This window comes from Tyto alba, unplaced genomic scaffold (assembly GCF_018691265.1).
Source record: "Tyto alba isolate M040663 unplaced genomic scaffold, T.alba_DEE_v4.0 Super-Scaffold_1000006, whole genome shotgun sequence".
In the NCBI taxonomy this organism is placed as follows: Eukaryota; Metazoa; Chordata; class Aves; order Strigiformes; family Tytonidae; genus Tyto; species Tyto alba.
This window is the reverse complement of record NW_024881272.1, coordinates 28,250,323-28,268,180: the sequence shown is the minus strand read 5'-3', so window position 1 is coordinate 28,268,180 and position 17,858 is coordinate 28,250,323. Positions and strand designations below refer to the sequence as shown.

Sequence of the window (17,858 nt, the reverse complement as noted above, 5' to 3'; positions counted from 1 at the left end):
TATTCACTCTTGTGTGATGAAGATACCAGCAAGTCTTTATAGAAAATGCACGTTGCATGTAATTTTTCCTTTGGGTTACAGGTGTGGTTGCAAGCTCCACTGAAAGGTGAGATGCAGGTCACACTAATAGCTTTGTCTTATTGCAACAGTACAGTATTGGTGAAATTAATACAATGCGCAAGACTTCTCAGACTTGTAGCTCATCTTCCTTTTTAAATATATATTGTTGACTGGCACTGGGAATAAAAGGGCTGCAGAGAGAGCCTCTCCATCTCTCTTCACTAAGCAGCAGGCTTGGTGTGATCTCTAAGTGTAGAAGTGGGAAGAAATAGGTAAAATATTGAAGTTAGATGAGTATTAGAGGATTTCTTTATGTGAAAGTACAGCACAACTCTGCATGGTTGTCATACCTTGCTTCACAAGATTCATAGATTGAAGTACTTTTTTTACAGAATGTCTAAATTTGCAAATATTTTCTAATATTGACCATTAAAAAAACCAAAAGGAATAGATTTTATATTGTCTCTAGTAGCAATAAAATATGCTCTCTCATAAAAGAGTATTTTATCAATTGTCTAGAAATAAGTCAAGTAAAAAACACATGACAAAATACTGATTTTTGTGATGTTTCATTTCTTAAACTAGAATTGGTAGGTTAACCACTTAAAATAAGGATTGTCTCTGAAGCGCATGTAGTTTATGCATTTTTGAGACTTTTGAAACAATTGTTTTTTTTCTGAAACGTTTTGGCTAGGAGTGGAAGAAGATACTGTCTGTCAATGAAATGTGTAGGAGCATATGTCTTCTTATAATAATCTGACATTTGTGGGGGGCAGTAGGATTCAGTCTCACATTGTACCAAAGTGAAAAGAAACTTGGAAGAGGGAAAGGTGTTTTTTGTAGTATGAACACAAATGTTGCTCTTCACTATAATTAAATGCACTAAGAATGGGAAATTTAACTTCGATTCATCTCCTTATTAGTTCCTAAAATGATCATCTATTTTACCATTTATTGATATGACTAGTTACTTTTGAGATCTGTGAAAATGCACAAGTAAGGAAGTGATTAAAGACCAATATATGTATTTATCATGCTTAGGCTGTTGCAAGCTAGTTTCTTTTGAAATGAAGATGAGGGTGTTTGTCTTCAAATAAATTTGTCTAAATTTTTCTTTTGTTCAGATCGTGACAGCCATGAAAATGTAACAGATCTGCTTTCCACTGCAAGAATCATACTGTCTCTTTCACTCTGAGAGATAATTCAAACCCTAGAAATAAACTTTAATGCCCTTGTGAGTGGGGACCTGACTATATCCAAAATATTCACTATGTTATAACTCATTAAGACAACTAGATACAGGAAAATATAATATAGAATTTATGCCAAAGAGTTCACACACTAATTCCTGACAAAAGAATTGAAACAATTTGAAAGCCAGGAGCTGCAAAATTACACTTGTTTACGCAGTAGTCTAAGCATATGCACACATGATGTGGACAAGCTGGGATCAAGCTGGTGTAACTGGCATGCAGATTTTTTCTTACTTTCTAACCTTTGTTTTACCATTACCCAGTAGTGGCAGTAGCTTTTGGCCCTGGCTCTGGTAGGTCTGAGAGAAGTTGGGATGCACAGAAAGTATATTTAGTAGTTTAAATCCTGTTTTCATTTCAATTTTAAATAGCTTGAATCAAAGTTACTGCTCTCGGTCATGTTCTTAACTTCATGATCAGTAAGTGTCAAGGTATGTTTTTCTCCAAGTTACTGATTTAATCACTGAGATAATTTATTAGGATTATCTATGAAGTCTGCTAAGTATGCAATCCATGTGAAATTACTTGTCCCTTGACATGATCTCTTTCATCAGGCTAGCCCAGATACAAACTGTTACTCTGATGCAGTCTTCTGGTGCATTTAGTAGACCAGCTGTTTCAACTAGTTGTTCTCGTATGCCTTTTTTAGCTCCAAAGATCATCAAACTGATCTTAATAATTACACTTTTCTAATTTGCAGTGTTTTTCTAATATTTCATGGCGGCTTCTTCCTAGGGATAGCCTAATTCGACCTGCATATTCTTTATTATGTCTGTCTAACTTCAGCTCAGTTACAGCCTTGTATACTGTTGCAGCAGAGTCCAAAATAACTCTCTGGATTTCACATCATTCTACTACCATGCCTTGTGAAGCCCTCCAAACTCTGGAAGGTGCTAACTAAAAGTAACATTTTCTATATTAAAACTAAGGTCTCATTTTTTTGCAGGATCTTGTATGAGTATGGACCTCCAGAGTTTGCCCCACTATTTTTAAAGGGATCATAAGATGTTAATTTTTAATAGAAACAAAATACTTGATGACTGGCACTTTACCAACATTTTAGGACATAAAAGCAGCTGGAATTGGGATGGTGGCATTAACAATCTCTTTTGGTAATTTTTCTGGGTTTTACAGCCAATTGATATACTTCCTTGGGAGAACAACATTAGAAACTGTATTTACCCTTTATTTTGCAATTGGGTTCTTTGTCAAGAGTGGTTGCCCCTTGATAGTGATCTGGTAATGGATGACTTAGTAGCAGTTGCCTGTTGTCTTTCATAATGTGCATAAAGGTCAGATAAAAGTTTTCATTGAGCAGTACTTCTTCATTTAGCTTACTAATAAGTATATTTTCTCAAATGACCATTCCTGCTGAATGGAAAAACAAACTAGGACTTCAAAATGTATCTTTTCTGTGTTAATGCACTATATGTAGAACAAACAAACAAAAACCTTCAAGTATTATCATCAGTTTTGTTAGCAGAAGTCTTTAAGGCATTTTCAAATAAATTTGTAAAATTGTTTTGGCAGTAAGTCTTTGTTGTTTGATCTCTTTTAACCCTAATCACATCTTCCTTTCAATCTCTAATGTCACAGCTAGCTCACACTCTTAATTCTTTCATACCCTATTTCAACCTCATGATTGTGTGCTGGTAAAATGTTTTTTTTTTTTTCCTGTTTTTTTTAAATACTCATGTCTCTTGCCTCAATTTCTTAAGAATGTGTTTTTACTTCTTCTTCTATAGGAATTTGTTTCTTCTTTTAACCTTCTATTAAAAAATTCAAAGGGTCATGTGGTTTTAAGTTCAGAGGGGATTATCACAATTAGGTCTCCTAGGCACTACAAGCAATGAATAATAATAATTATGTAGGCTGAACTTTTGCGCAGTGCAGGCCATATAGCAGCAGTCAGTAACTTCTGCATCACGTTCCGAAGATTGTAACTTGCACTTAGCAATAACACTCTTCTAGAAGTATAGCTAATTTTAGATATTTAAAGATGGAGATAAGCAAATAAGTTTCTTTATTGCGCAGAATTAAAATGTGCATGTATGCTGGCCAAAAACAGGCATTGAGAAGTAAAGCAACATTTTAAAGACAATGAAACAGTTGTATGTAGAATTTGAATATGGTAAATAATATAATATAGTGAATATACTTAAAATTTGCCAGTTGCTGTAGCCTAGAAAAAGGCCAGATCCAAAGCAGTGGCAAAAAGTAGTATCTAGTAGCTTGAAGGGAGCTTGGATTAATTCTCCGATGTCAAACAGTGTCTGGACAGGAGACTGAGGTTGGGAAAATATCTTGCTAAATCTTTGAGATAACACCTCATGTGCATGGAATATCCATCTTTTCCTATTATATTGTAGGTATAGATAGATGTTCCATGAGATAATCAGAAGTCTACATGTCAGAAGATTCAGTAATGTTTAGTTGAAGCCTTGCTTTTATTTTCTGTTTCAAAATTTTCAGTTTTTAATCACAGAAATATATCAGTATTACCCAGTGAACCATTTTATTGGAGGTTGTGGTGTTAAGAGACTAAATTGGCACAAACCCATTAAAAAAAAGATCAAATTACATCCAAGAAGGGTTGGTTTAAAAAAGGTTTAAAATACGAAGTCCAGAGAATGAAATGGAGGACAATGAAATATTACTAATTGGGAAATCTATGAAAGTAATTTATTGACAGTGTTATTTCTGTTGTTGAAAGGAAACTGCCAAATGCTTCTTTAAAAGCATTTACCAAATGTAATGAATGTTAAATGTCATTACATTTAGTGAATTTTTAAATCTGGTGGTTCCTAAACTGGATGGGCTCCTGATAACAAGTTCTGGTTAAGAAAAATAAGAATAAATGTTGCAGCTCAGAAATATAGTTGTTCAATGAAGCTATAAAGTGAGTAGTAGGTAATGTTTCTAAAGGTGTCTTTCTCTGAACTGTGGAACAAGTAGACAGAATATAACCCACTGGTTTAGGAAAAAACCTGTCTATTTGGTTAATTTAGGACTTTTAAAGTTTGCCAGTAGTGTTAGGACTATCTATAGTCCCAAAGAATTTGCATCAGTAAAATGGAATGAACATTTTTGATTTGCATTTTGTTTGATGACTTGCTATGATGGATGTAAATCTGGGGGAATGAGGAGGTAAGTGCTTAGTTGGGGAGTAAAGAATTCACATACCTTTCTGGAAGTGGTACTGGTGACTCTGTCATTATATCTAGTATCTTATTTTCCTAAATGAGATGGTCTTCACTAAAATATTATGTTGAATCATCTCTCTGTTAAATTTGTTGTGTTTACAGATTCTTTCTCTGGAAAATTTTCCTCCCTCTCCCATTTTAAAATACTTAACAGCAAAGTGATACATTAACTTTGGATTTACTTCCTCAGCCACTTAATGTTTCTTCATAGTTATCTGTTTCTCCTTGCCTCATGACTCAAATTGGAAATAGTGTGAATTATTTATTTTAAAGGAATCATTTTATCTCTGGATATATGAAGTTCTTATTCCACCTTCCCAATGATTAGAGGTAAAATTTGGGTACTTCAATCTCTTTTCTAGATACTGAATTTAAAGAATCGGAAACATCAAAAAATGTATATGCTGGGCTTTACTTAGTGTTTAATGTGACTCAATCTTCTTTGTTTGATCTCTTACCAGCAAAATGTCACAAAAATCAAACATTATTTTCCCGACCTAAGTTAATTTGAATGGTTATATAATGAATTCAACAAGCTTTCTAATGAAGATGCTGACACAGTATTTACTGAGTACTACAGTACAATACAAGCCATTTTTAAAAGTAGTTTAAACTGGGTTTATTTTGGTTCAACCACTGTTCCATACGCTCTAAAGTGAAAGTTGGACGCATTAGTGGCTTTTTTGTACATAAAATGTGTTTAATAACAGGAAAGTGATACTTGAAAACTTAGCAGAAAATTTTCCACTGGTTTGGGTTTTTTTTTTTTTTTTGCGTGTGTGTTGTAGCTTGGTGATGAATTCTGCTTTGTGGCTGATGTACATGGACACTGAGGTTTCCTTATGGTCCTTTAGGAAGGTTTGAAATTGCATGTTGTTTTTAACTTGAAAATGAAACAATCTTAATTAGAGGGAAGAGAATAGGACTTTCAGTAGGTATACAAGTTTTGGTGCTTTTATTTCAGTTCTACTTGTCTTGATACTATAACAGGTAATGTATTCTAGACATTGAATTAAAAACAATTGTGTTAGAATTTAAGCTGCATTTTTCTTCTGCATTAAACAAGAAAAACTGTTTCAAAGCTTTAGCCTATTATTGGGGAAAACTTAATAAATGCAGGCTATAATCTTTTCAGAGGTATTAAAAGCAAAAATAATAATTTAAAGTAGGAGTTGGGAAATAAAAGAATAATTAGAGAATGCATTGTAGTAAAATACACACTTGAATTCTTATGTATTTCAGAAACATCCTGAATTACAACTGACTTGGCTGGCAAGCTTGGCCAGGAGAGGTGTTCTCTTGCATTCAGTATAGATTTTAAGTTAAATATTTAGGTTGGAAGTTTTTGTTTGTTTGGTTGTTTTTATCACTTTAGATTACAACAGAGTGAATTGAGTATATGTGCAAATGTAAATTTTTTTCTTTTTTTTTTTTTTAGCATAGTGAGTCTTCCGTGAAGAATTTCAGTGGTGTGAAATTCTTGAGAAGCAGACACTGTTATTTAAAAACAGCTCAGTTCTGAGATCTTAATTTGCTAATTGAAAGCATTCCGTAATTTGAACTTCAGTCAGCTGCTAGAAAAAGAGGCCACTTATCATTTGATGTCTTTAGAGATCCATTATTGTTTCTAAAGTAAAGCCTACACAAAAATTAAAATTTGTTCGTTTAAATAACCCTCGTTCTTTTTATTTTAATATAGTTTATTATATTGTGTATTGGAGATAAAAAATAGTAAAAAAAATTGTAAGTGGAGTGGACTTTATACCATTCCACTCAGACAAATCCTGCATAAAGTGACCTGACAGATCTGATTTGGGTGCCAGTGTTAGTTGTGGTTCATATATTCCTATTGCAAGTAATGTACTGTATCCTGCTTGTGGGTAGCTGGCTAAAAATTACTGCACATACCCATTTTTAAAGTTAAGAAATTCAGTTTCTCATTGACTGCTGATAGCCTTTTCCTGATAAAATACAAAATACTTTTTTTCTGCTATGGGAAAACTTTAAATATGGATCACTTATTTTTGTTTTTCATTTTCTCTACTAACGTACTCCATTTCTGTCCTGCTTCTTTACTACTACTATGAACCAAATAAATTGTGGCAGAGATGCTGATTCAGAAATTCTTTCTCTCTAGTTTTATATCTCTGTATTTCGAATAGTTCTTGATAGTCCATAGTTAACTGCAATTACCCTTTAATCTGACCCGTGATCTTTGTTCATAATTATCAGTAACTTTCAAATCACCCCTTTATCACCTTTGACACTTCTCTGTGCTTAGAAACTTGGTATATTCTGTCCCAGCTTCCAGTTTCCTGACGCTCTTCACTAGCTCTGTTGGTGGAATTTTGCCTGGTGGAGGTGTTAAAGGCTTTCTTATATAATCTTGAAGACTATCGCTTTAGCTGGTTTTGCCTCCTTTCTTTCCATCTTTCTTCAACCAAAATGCTTTTGCTTACTTTGCATTTCTTTCATTGACCCATCCATATCAATTGCCGTCCCCTGAAAATTTTGCTTACTTATCTTGTCTTCTTCTCTGTTACAATGTCAAAGTCAAGATTCTCGCTTTTCTACCAGTGCCCCATGCAACCTTGCTCTGTCTGCATCTGATCTCATTTCCCTGCATCCCCCAACTCACATTCCACATTCCTCACAGTCCTCTGACTTTATTGCTCCTTTTGTCTGCCTTTCATGCACTCATTTTTGCACTGTCTTTCATGCTGCCTATGTGCCTGGAACAGTCTTTAGCATCTCAGCCAATTTACAGCTTTGCATAAATTATATTTAATAATAAGACTAACAAAAGTTCATTATCTACATTATTTCAATTAACTTTGTACCTGCATAAGCGGAAAACAGCCTGAGGGAAACTACTGTTAAACTTTGTTGTGATTTGTTGTGATTCAAAGATACAGATTCAGGCAGGACAGTTCTTTGATGATTCAGCATAATAGTTAGGCTTTTTTAACAATTTGGTAGGTGTTAGATTTTTAATTTTTTTTTTGACAGTAGATTTCAGATTTTTCTAATTCAGAAATAAGAAAATAGCTACTTATTCCTGGCAAGTGAAACCACCAGAGGGTGGCTGTCATCACATTACCTAGTACAGACTTCTTGCCCTGTGATACATTTTACTTCATTTTATTTTTACTAATGTGGATGCGGAAGGGCTTTGAATGTTTGGTTAACTTCATATCTACAAACAAAGTGTATCTTTTGTGTTTAACCTTCCTATTAAAGCAACATACTCACCTGCTTAAAAAAAAAGTGAAAGAAAATAAAGTAAAACTGCCTATATCTGGTAAGTTTTCTCAGTGTTTAGGCTACTTTAACATATGGGTTTTCTTAAAATATTAAAAGTTGTTTCATATTTTAACTCCCTTCTAACACCAGTGGAAATGAGCTGAAGGTAAAACTTAATGTGCTTTTCCAGCATCAGTGTGTAGCTGCAGTGCAGGGCATTCTGCAGGAATGATACATAATTTTCCAAGTAAACTTGCAGCTAAAATATCTGGGGGACTTTTTTTTGTTGTTGTTTAAATGGTTGTATTGATACTGTTCACAGCTGAGTTGTGGAACCAAATAGATGTGCCTTTAATTTGTTTTTAAATGATTGCATATTCTGGAGATTATAATCTGAAGGGTGGCTGCCATAGTAATGTGCCAGTCACCATGGCATCTGAACATTATGAAAAGAAATTCTGGACTGAACAAAGACAATGCCACCAATTAGTATTTCGAACTGATCAAAGGTGAGGGACCAAAAAGTTTGCCAATAAATGTAGCTCAGTGGACGGCACTGGAAGTTAGTTTGCTTTACACAATCTATAAAGATTTCAATTCTCCTATCAATATGCAGATTTATAAATAAAAGCCTTAACGTAGACTTCATCCATTTACTATGCTAACTTTTTTCAGTTTCATGAAGAGCATGGCTGTAGGTTTTTATTTCACTGGCCTAGTAAAGAAGCAGTTTAAAGTTCTGCTTTATATGAATCTTTAGAACTTTCTCTTCCTTACAGAGTTTTTAACTTTATAGAGAAATTAAGTCAGCTAATAAAGAAATGAGGTTTTCTGTTCTTGATTGGTAAATATTCATAGTCTCTACAACTTTTGCGGTCTGCTCTCTTAATACTATTTTATTTATCAAACAAATCTAAAATTAAATAGTTATTTAATAGCAAGCTTATTTTATCTTAAATAATTGATTGTGGCTTCTTGTTTGAAAGAGGACTTCTTTGGCATGAATTCTAAATCCAGTTATGATCTTAACTCAAGCAGTTTGTTTAATCAAACATTACTCTAATAAGTCTTACATGGTCCCCTACCCGACTGAGCCTGTCTATAACAACTAGTTTATTCTGCGACGAGTTGCTCAACAGATGTCATTCTGGTAGAATAATGCAGCAGAATACTTGTGCGTTGGCTAAAATTACTTCAACTTTGATCACTTTTGTCCAGCACATCAGTCTGGCATTGTGCTTTATACCAACATAACACTTTACCCCGAGCATGCCTTTCAAGCTTAGAATAGCAGAGGAATGTTATTGAATTCAGTGCAGTTACAGATGAGTTAATGAAAGAAGGGAAATACTGTTTTTTTCATAATGCCTTTCTGTTGTGCTTTGGAATTAAAAGGGAATTTGAGGAATGTGACTTCTGAGTTATTTATTTTTGCTTCTGAAGCCTTTTTGAAAACAATATTATGTAGTTATTTACAGAAACGTGGGATCAATACAAGTTTCACCTTTTATTTCAAAATAGCTCATTTTAGAGTTTTATATTGTGAAAATAATATGAATAAGACTTTTTGGATATGTAATTGGAGAACAGTTATCTCACAGGGACAGTTTATCCTGGTATTTAATGTAAGAAAACTAAAATTGCAAGAACCGTGTTCTTGTGATCACAGATTAGTATTGTTACATTTTGATGGGCTGTTGTGGGGTCAGTATGGAGTAATGACATCTCTTTACCTTGATACTACTGTGAAATGAATACTGCACAGCAGGCTACCTTCTTGTTAAGAAGCAGTGAAGAAAGACTGTTTGTTTTGAATAGTAGGAATGAGATCATATACCAAGCTCTATAGCGTTTGGTCTTCCATAATTCCATTTTTCACAGGTGCGTGTGTGTATACACATGCAGGTATATAAAAGAATATACCATATATATGTGTATTTGAAATTAATTTAAATGTTTTAAATAATTAAGGTATATTTTTATTTTTTTAAATCATGATGATGTGGTTAAATATGACAAAGCACTAATATGAAGTCCACTTTAATTGCTAATAAATACTTCAGTATTCCGTGTCTAAAACACAAGTGTTCTTATTTTAATTAAGAAAAATAAAACATAGTTGTAAATTTTTTTTATTAAAACTGAGTTACCAGATCAGTCTCCCTGCAAAAACTCCTGAACAAACCCAATAAAAACATAAGGGTGTACAAGTAGTTTACCAGTTTTACAAAAAAAAAGGAGAGGTATCTTAATGATTCTAAAATACACAATGAATGTAAAGCTGAGCTGAAAATCCAACCCAAATATATGTTATGATACTGAAATGTCCAGATAAAGAATCCACATGGTCTGACTTTCATCCTTTAGTGACATGTAGAATCAAAGAGCTGGAAGTAATGTATCTTACTCTTGCATAATAAATTGAAGCCATGTTTTCCACTCATCTGTGCAGAATATTTATATTTATAAAGCTTTAAACTGATAATATTGAAATTATTACCCACATAGTTTATATATTAAATCTATCCAGAAATGTGAGACAGTTTTACTAAGGGGCGCTTTATTAGTATAAAATACTACGACCACTACTAGTACTAAAAGTAGTGAGAATGAGCAGCAGTAATTGAATAAAGGATCTGAGAACTGGAAATACAGTAAGGGCACTGTACTTTGTGTTTTTTCTCCAGATGCCCAGAATTTTCTTAGTCATATTTATTTGTTGGCAAACTCATGCAGCAGTGCCATGAAGAGTCTTTTGAAGAATGTTGCCCAAATCAACATTTGTGAACAAGCATATGTGTGGAAATCCCTGCCTCCTCCCTCTCCCGGCTTCGGATATTCACAATGATTAGAACAGTCCTTTTACCTCTTAATATCTGCACATGTATCCTTCATCCATGTGCTTGAACTATGTGCAAAATTTGAAAGAAAGGGTCCATGCAGCATTTCTCTCTAAAGAAGATCCAGAGAAAAAGAGTTTTGGTGCAATTTCATTATGCAAACACATGTTTAGATTAATATCTACTGCCAGATGTTGCATATACATATTGTACTAAAAATAAATGACAAATTATGAGGGAACATATGTACAGTCCATATGTTTATATTACCATATTACCTTACCATGTATTCAAACATGAACTGTGCTTCAGTGATGAAGCTATGGCAAGTACTGATTCATAGGTAGGGTCAAATTATATAAAATGTCTACATAGTGGTTTGCTTTGTTTTATTGCATTATCTCTCTAAGAATGGTAGTTTAGAATCATCTTTCATTAATTTCTTGAATATGAAACCTTTAAATATATGGATTATGTTAGTACTTCTCATTTTGTCAAGTTTCAGCTTTCTTCCTGATTTTTTTTTTTTAAACCATTTTTCTGTTCAGAAAAAGTTACTAACTCAGGGTGAGTGTACTAGACTGCAAACAAGGTGCTAGCTCAAAGATCTTTTCTACTGACAACCACACATCATTTTTTTCAGTTCACAGAATTTTTAGTAATACTCATACCAGAAGTTAGAATACGATTAATTGCTCTTTCTTTCCAGTTGACAAGTGAACAAATGAAAAGCTAAAGAACTCATCAGAATACAATTTTTGAGAGCAGTCTTAGCATTTGCTTTAAGTCAAGCCTTATCCATCTGCCGTAATATCTTTTGGTTTAATTTGTCAAACACGTGGTTCTTGAGTGCTTTAGCATGTACAGCCCTCATAGAGCTGGGAACAGGATGCAGAACTTCCAGCTTCCTCACATGTTCTGTCTAGCGAATGGTCACCTAAGATATTAGTAGATTGTATCAAACCTTACTTTTACCTATTTGAGAATGCTTTTCTCAATGTAATATACATTATTGAGATCTGTACTTGGAAACTAAAATAGACCTATAACCTTGTATTCCCATGTAGCAGTTTTATGAAAGACAAACTAAAAGCCAGCCTTGCTTGCTGTAAGCATTTTGTTGGTCATGGTTCTGGTCCATCTGGGCAATATTTACATGTGCTGGGTGTTTCTGCAGTGTTTATATTCAGGCATAAGATATTATTCAGAATTTGCGATATCACTTGCTATCCCAAATACAAAAATACATCTTTTTGTGATTTTAATAACTGTTTATCACGAAACCTCTGATCAAACATGCCAGCTTTTTTACCTGTGTTAATGTTTTTGTGGAAAGAGTTCTGTAACTCTTGTATTTTGCAGTATTCTTCCTGTATTTGAAATTTTCACCTCTTTCCCCCCGCCCTCTTCCTCCTGACAATCATCGTGCAAGGTGATTAATGGTAGCGACTTATATTTTAATAACATGAGAAGAGAGTTGATATAAAAAATAGCTTATTTGCATTTTTAAAATAAATGTTTGAAATACGTTGTCTTCATTGGAAATGTGCTTATGAATTCATATTTTCATGTTTAATATACTCACTTTTATTTTTGGATTCCATTTAAGAAACTTAAGCAAAACTAGTTGTATTTATTATTGCATTAGATGTATTGTGAATCTAAAATTTTTAGGAGAAACAGAATACATTAACTAGCAAAACCTGCAACAGAATTTTTGTTATTGCTTTCTGCTCCCCTTCAGTTTGTGCATTAACTTTGTAATACTTTTTACTGTGAAAATTTGTATTATGAATTGTTTTACATGTTTATGATGTTGAAGTAATAATGAATCATTATGAATATTAATTTATAGATTTTAAATTTTTTCTTTAACATAGTTTGCTCAATTCTCTTGGCAAAAAATCTGTTCTGTGGAACAGATCTGAATCTCTGAGTGTTGGAGGAACCTCTTCTACAATAATTAGAAAAAGTCCAAATAAAAATCTTGGGTTTATGATGAAGATAATTCAGTTTGCCTGTATTGCTTTTGTTAGATTAAGTTCTGATTTTTTAATTTTTATTTTTTTACTAGGTAAAGCGGAATGTGTATGACCTAACTAGTATCCCTGTGCGTCACCAGTTATGGGAAGGCTGGCCTCCTTCTGCCACAGATGACTCAGTAAGTAGCTTTGGTTCTCATTTAATTTCTTTCTACAAATAGATGATTTTACTTGGATTTTTGATTGGAATCACCCAATACCTTTTACTGTCTCATGTGCAGTAACTTAACATTGCACGCACTTCAGAGCTTTATCTTGAAAGATACAAATAGAAATTATTCATGCGTATCAAATTCGGTGCATATTTTAGATGAGAAGGAGACATGTTCCTAGACTGAAGCAAAGCTGCACAACATTTTGGAAGCTGAAGAAGTCTATTGCGGTGATTGAGCTTCAGGAAAAAGTCCTCGTTTTTTACATGTATTCTGAGTGCACATATTTTACTCAGTAGTATACATTAGTTCACCAATATGCTTAAGCCTGTGTCTGGCTTTAAGCAGGAGGTGTTCCTGTTGAAATCAGGGGAGAGATTCACTTGCTTTTAAAGCATCTACTTTGGTTCTTGCTGGAGCAGTAACAATTTATGGACATTTGCAAGATTACATTTTGAAATAGTAAATAATATGTATACAGTACAATATGTATTCAGTTTTCAAATGTATGTTTCAGGTTTTAGAATTACCATAATTTAGAAATGGAGGGAAATCGTAGCTGAGATCAATATGAACCCTCAGTGACAGAATTGGCTAACTGTGAACTGCCTACAAATTAATGAAACAGTGGGACTTAACTGCAGAATGCCATTAAGTATTAGACTTGCTTCCTTGCATTGTTGCCACTGCAGTGTGTTTTACAGCATGTCGTTCAGTTTTGCTCCAATATTTTCCTTCTGGTAGTATGTACCAACTGCCAGCTAGTGAGGTCCATGTTTATTTAAAAACAAACAAACAAACAAACAACAAACCAAACCAACAAATACAAACTCAAAACCCTAAAAGGCTGAAATAATTATATAGTTATGTTGTATATAGATTTTGTGACCTGAGGAAAATGTAGAAAAATTAAGTACTTCTATTTTTATAAAAATCATTCATTTAAACTAGGGGTTGAACCTGAGTATTCTACAAAGTGAAGATGGAATTGCGATTTGCTTTCTCTACATAATATCAATATCTTTAATGCATTACTTTCCTGTCCATTTCTACTATCTTCTTGTAAGGAGAGAATTGCTGTCTGTTTGATAAGACTGCTTCTTTTTTGCTCAGGGTGAAGGATTTATGGTAATCAAAAAAAAAAAAAGGCAAAGACTGTCTGAATTTCTAATATACTTGTAAAATATGCTGTGGTAGTGTTTGCAGAAACAGTAGTTAAGTTTGAGAGAGGTAGGTAAATCTGTGTCCATGTATTCAGGAGCATATCTGAGATGATAGATATAAGATCTGAAATAACAGCATGGTGTCATGTGGTAATTACAGTCTTTGAAATGTGGATCCATTTTAACATTTTATTAGTTTACATTAGCCCAAAAAAGAATTGGAAACTCAACACTTCTAATCCGTTTTCCCACAGCTGTTAGGTTTTCCTGTATTTTTTTATCCCCCCTTTCTTCTGAATAGGATACCTCACATATGTAAAACTCATAAATCTGTTTTAAGTCTGTTTTTACAAGTGACATTGTTGCAGGTGAATTTTTTCCCCTTTTCATCTTTAATGAAATCGGTGAATGTTGAGTCATCTGCTCCAAAGCAGGAGAGTCCTCAAAGCTCACTGCTCCAGTCTGGTGCAGCTGAGACTTGTCAGCTGTGTAAACAGATTTGAATGTGTTACCAACAAAAATATAATTAATTTCTGTCTAAAATTAGAGGCCGTAGCTTACTATTTATAAAGACTTGATGTTAGCAAGGACTATCTATGGTTCTGTGATCTGAACGATTTTTCCTTTGCAAATTAGAAATATTCAGTACTCATCACTTCAGTAATTAGTCATGATGTCTTTAGTTCAGTGTAAATTTTTAAAATATCTTTTTGCATCACAAGTTTTTAATTTTCTGTGTTGTATAGTACTCCATTGCAATTAAAGAGTTAAAGAAAGGCTTGATTAAAATACTTTTTCATTTACATGTTATGCAGCATAAGAAATACTTTGTAATACCACAGGAGGTTTTTTCAGTGCAGTTCTCGTTAACCTTTGGCTTAGCAAACAGGACAACTAAATAGACTTCGCATAATTGGATTCCTGTATCATCTTGAGTCTCTTATGAACCCGACTGACTACAGTCTTCTGACATTATCAGGAAATTTAGTGGAGTCAATAGTCATTTAAAACATTGTTGCTTCATCTCCCTTCAGAGTTAAGATATGTTCTCTGCTTGTACTATCTAATGAAATATGGGATACTGTATGAATTGTCAATAACTCTTTCAGATCCTTTTGCACGCTTTCACCGGGGAAATGGGCATCAAAACCTCCACATGCAGGAGAATGTTTGCATGCTGTGACAGTTTGATTGTGGGAAACAAGGCATACGTAGTCTGTGGAAGTCTCATTTCAACATTTGGCAAGGACATATTACATCTATTCTTGTGCCTGAATAATTTTAATGCCACGAATTATATCTGTTTTGCTCAGTAAAGTTCAAACAAAGTAAATGTATGAGTTTTAAGTAATTATTTTTTAAACAAGTTTACGTAAGTAAAACTTTAATATAATTAAAGGTTTAATTTATCTATTTTTGGTTATATGTCATCAGTTGATATAATGAAGTCTTGAAAATCATCCTAGAAAATAAGAAAAATAATTATAAATTGATTTAAATAGATTCACAGTTTGTTCTTGATTTTTACTTTCTATTTTTAACAACCTTAACATTACTGAGCTTGCAAAATGAGAACCAAGCCAGAGTAATTTACTAAAATTTCTGAAATGTGTTCCATTTCTCTTTGCTATATTGGCTGAGCTTCTAAACTTTCACTGGTGATTACTGCTATTGCTAAGTGGAATGAGCAACCTTCAAATATGTGTGCATTAAAAAAAAATCTGAGATCATTTATAGGTGGTGTTTTAGTTATAGTTTTTATGTGGAAAGATTGTGATTTTTTTTTATATAAGTACTGATGACTTTTTGGATATTAGCTTTACACATGTGTGTTTGAGGTAAAACTTTTTCCCACAGGAAGTCACTGGTTTTTGATTTATTTCAGTAGGATGAGTTTTGTCCCTGATGTTTCTGTTCGTTTTTGGTAGCATAGAACAGCAACACCCAGTATGAGAAGAGGAGAGATTGCATTTGTGCTGTTTTTGTTCTCAGTATTTAAGCTAAAAGTTTTTTCTTAATTGGTTCATTGTTTCAAGTCATTTCAGCGTAGTGATGAGAAATATTTGCTTCTTCATAAGTAACGACAGTAAGCTTGTCAAAATGGAATGCATTTCTGCATTAAAAAGATGTATTTTTGGATGAGGTATGAAGAGGGGGAAAGGGGAGAGAGACAAAGACAGAAGATGAAGTGCCCTGTGCAGTAACTGTGTCTTTGCACACAGATCTGTTCAGAGGAGCTCAATGTCTGTCCTTCCACCTACTGCCAGTAACACTTTGTTTCCCTAAACAGTATGGTTGGCCAGGACCTCGTATCCTCATTTCAAGACAAATAACTGTACTTCTTCATTGTATAGACAAGCCATTGGATGTTAGTTTAGGCAGAAATAGGTCCACACTGACAAATTATTTGACTGCACTGCTGAAGAGTCACATTTCAGATGTGACACGTGTGTAGCCACTAATGCGTTGAGGTTCTGCACCATCCCTTGTGAGCACAACCACCTTCAGTTCTGTGATGGCTGTAGCAGATGTGGCTGACATTCCTTAGCTGAATTTAATAAAGACTTCGAGGTTATAATCAAAATTCTCAAATGTTTATGTATGATCTAATTAGCACTGCTGTTATATTTAGCTATTTCACTGCTAAGTACTAAGCACAGTCTGTCTGCACAGATAGAAATTAAGAATGCCAATAAATGGTGTTCAGGTACAAAGTCAAACCATTTATGACACTTTTTGGCTGATCTCCAGATTTTTGAAGAGGTTGAGTATTAAGCATCTGAGTAATTAGCATTTGCGAGTATATATTTCTTTTCCTTTCCAGATCTTACAGTTCTGAACAGAAAGTTCATTACCGCATGCTGTCATTGTGATTTGAAAACAAGTTGTGAGGTTTACATACACTGGCTGTTTAATTGTAATGGATGCCATGTCTGCATTTACTGGATTATTTGGAATTTCCCCCCTGGAATTGATATGACTAAAGACTGAATAGTCCTGACAGAGAAAGTGCCTGTTAATCAGAAGTGTAAAATTCACTATATTTAAATTAAAATACATACATCATTAGAAACTACTCAACTATTTTTTTTTTTCTGTGTAAGAATATCATAGTTATAATTTGGATTGTCTGTAATGGTAATTACTTTGTATGTTACTTTCCTTCTATGGTTCTCATCAATTGCTTGCAGTAGAGAAGTAAATTGAATCTGGCAGGATCCTTTTAATTTCGGTACTTAGAATACTTGCAGTCTCTTTTGTTATGTGGGTTCAGGAATATGGTAAAGTTTCAATTTAACATTTCTATTATAAACCCAATTTAGTAGTGAAAATTGTTAGACAGTACCCAGTCTTGGAAGTTCATGGTAATCTATGAAGCAGCACATTCATCATCATTAAGAAATAGAAAAATAACTGAGTAATTTAATAAACAGTTCCTAAAAATCTTTATTTTAGATAACTTTCTGAGTTGGATTTATGGCTTGCTTGAATGTTTTTATGTGGATGAAATTATGATGAATTATCATATTCTTTCCCCACAATAAACAAGGAGGTTAGAGTTGTTCCTTCACATTTTTTTTTACCCCACTCTCTTGTCTATTTTCTGTTTGTAAAAATTAAGATAAAGTGATTGGAATTATTTTCACTTATGTAAAAATCATATGTCAGGGATAAACAGTTTTGTGTTATGTTTGTACTTCTTTGTCGCAAGAGAATTTATTTAGGATTGTCCAATTTTAAAACATAACTCAATTGAAGTGATCTACACCTATCATGTTGCTTTTGGGAAGGGTTTCTTTCCTCACTGTCTGGTAGTGAGTTTTACAGAAGTACCAAGAATGAAACCTATTGTATCATTATATTGAAAATACAACTCAATCTAATAGCTATGATTTAAAAGG

General features: G+C 33.5%; 1 protein-coding gene across 1 annotated transcript in view; it reads left to right on the top strand.

The window, feature by feature from the left end:
- The window catches only part of FAF1 (Fas associated factor 1), a 172,935-nt gene that overhangs the window by 72,941 nt on the left and 82,136 nt on the right, over positions 1-17,858 (top strand). Inside the window, exon 8 of the mRNA XM_042807570.1 lies at positions 12,674-12,760. Within this exon, the coding sequence (XP_042663504.1) occupies positions 12,674-12,760 (87 nt within the window). The remainder of the gene's footprint in view (positions 1-12,673; positions 12,761-17,858) is intronic.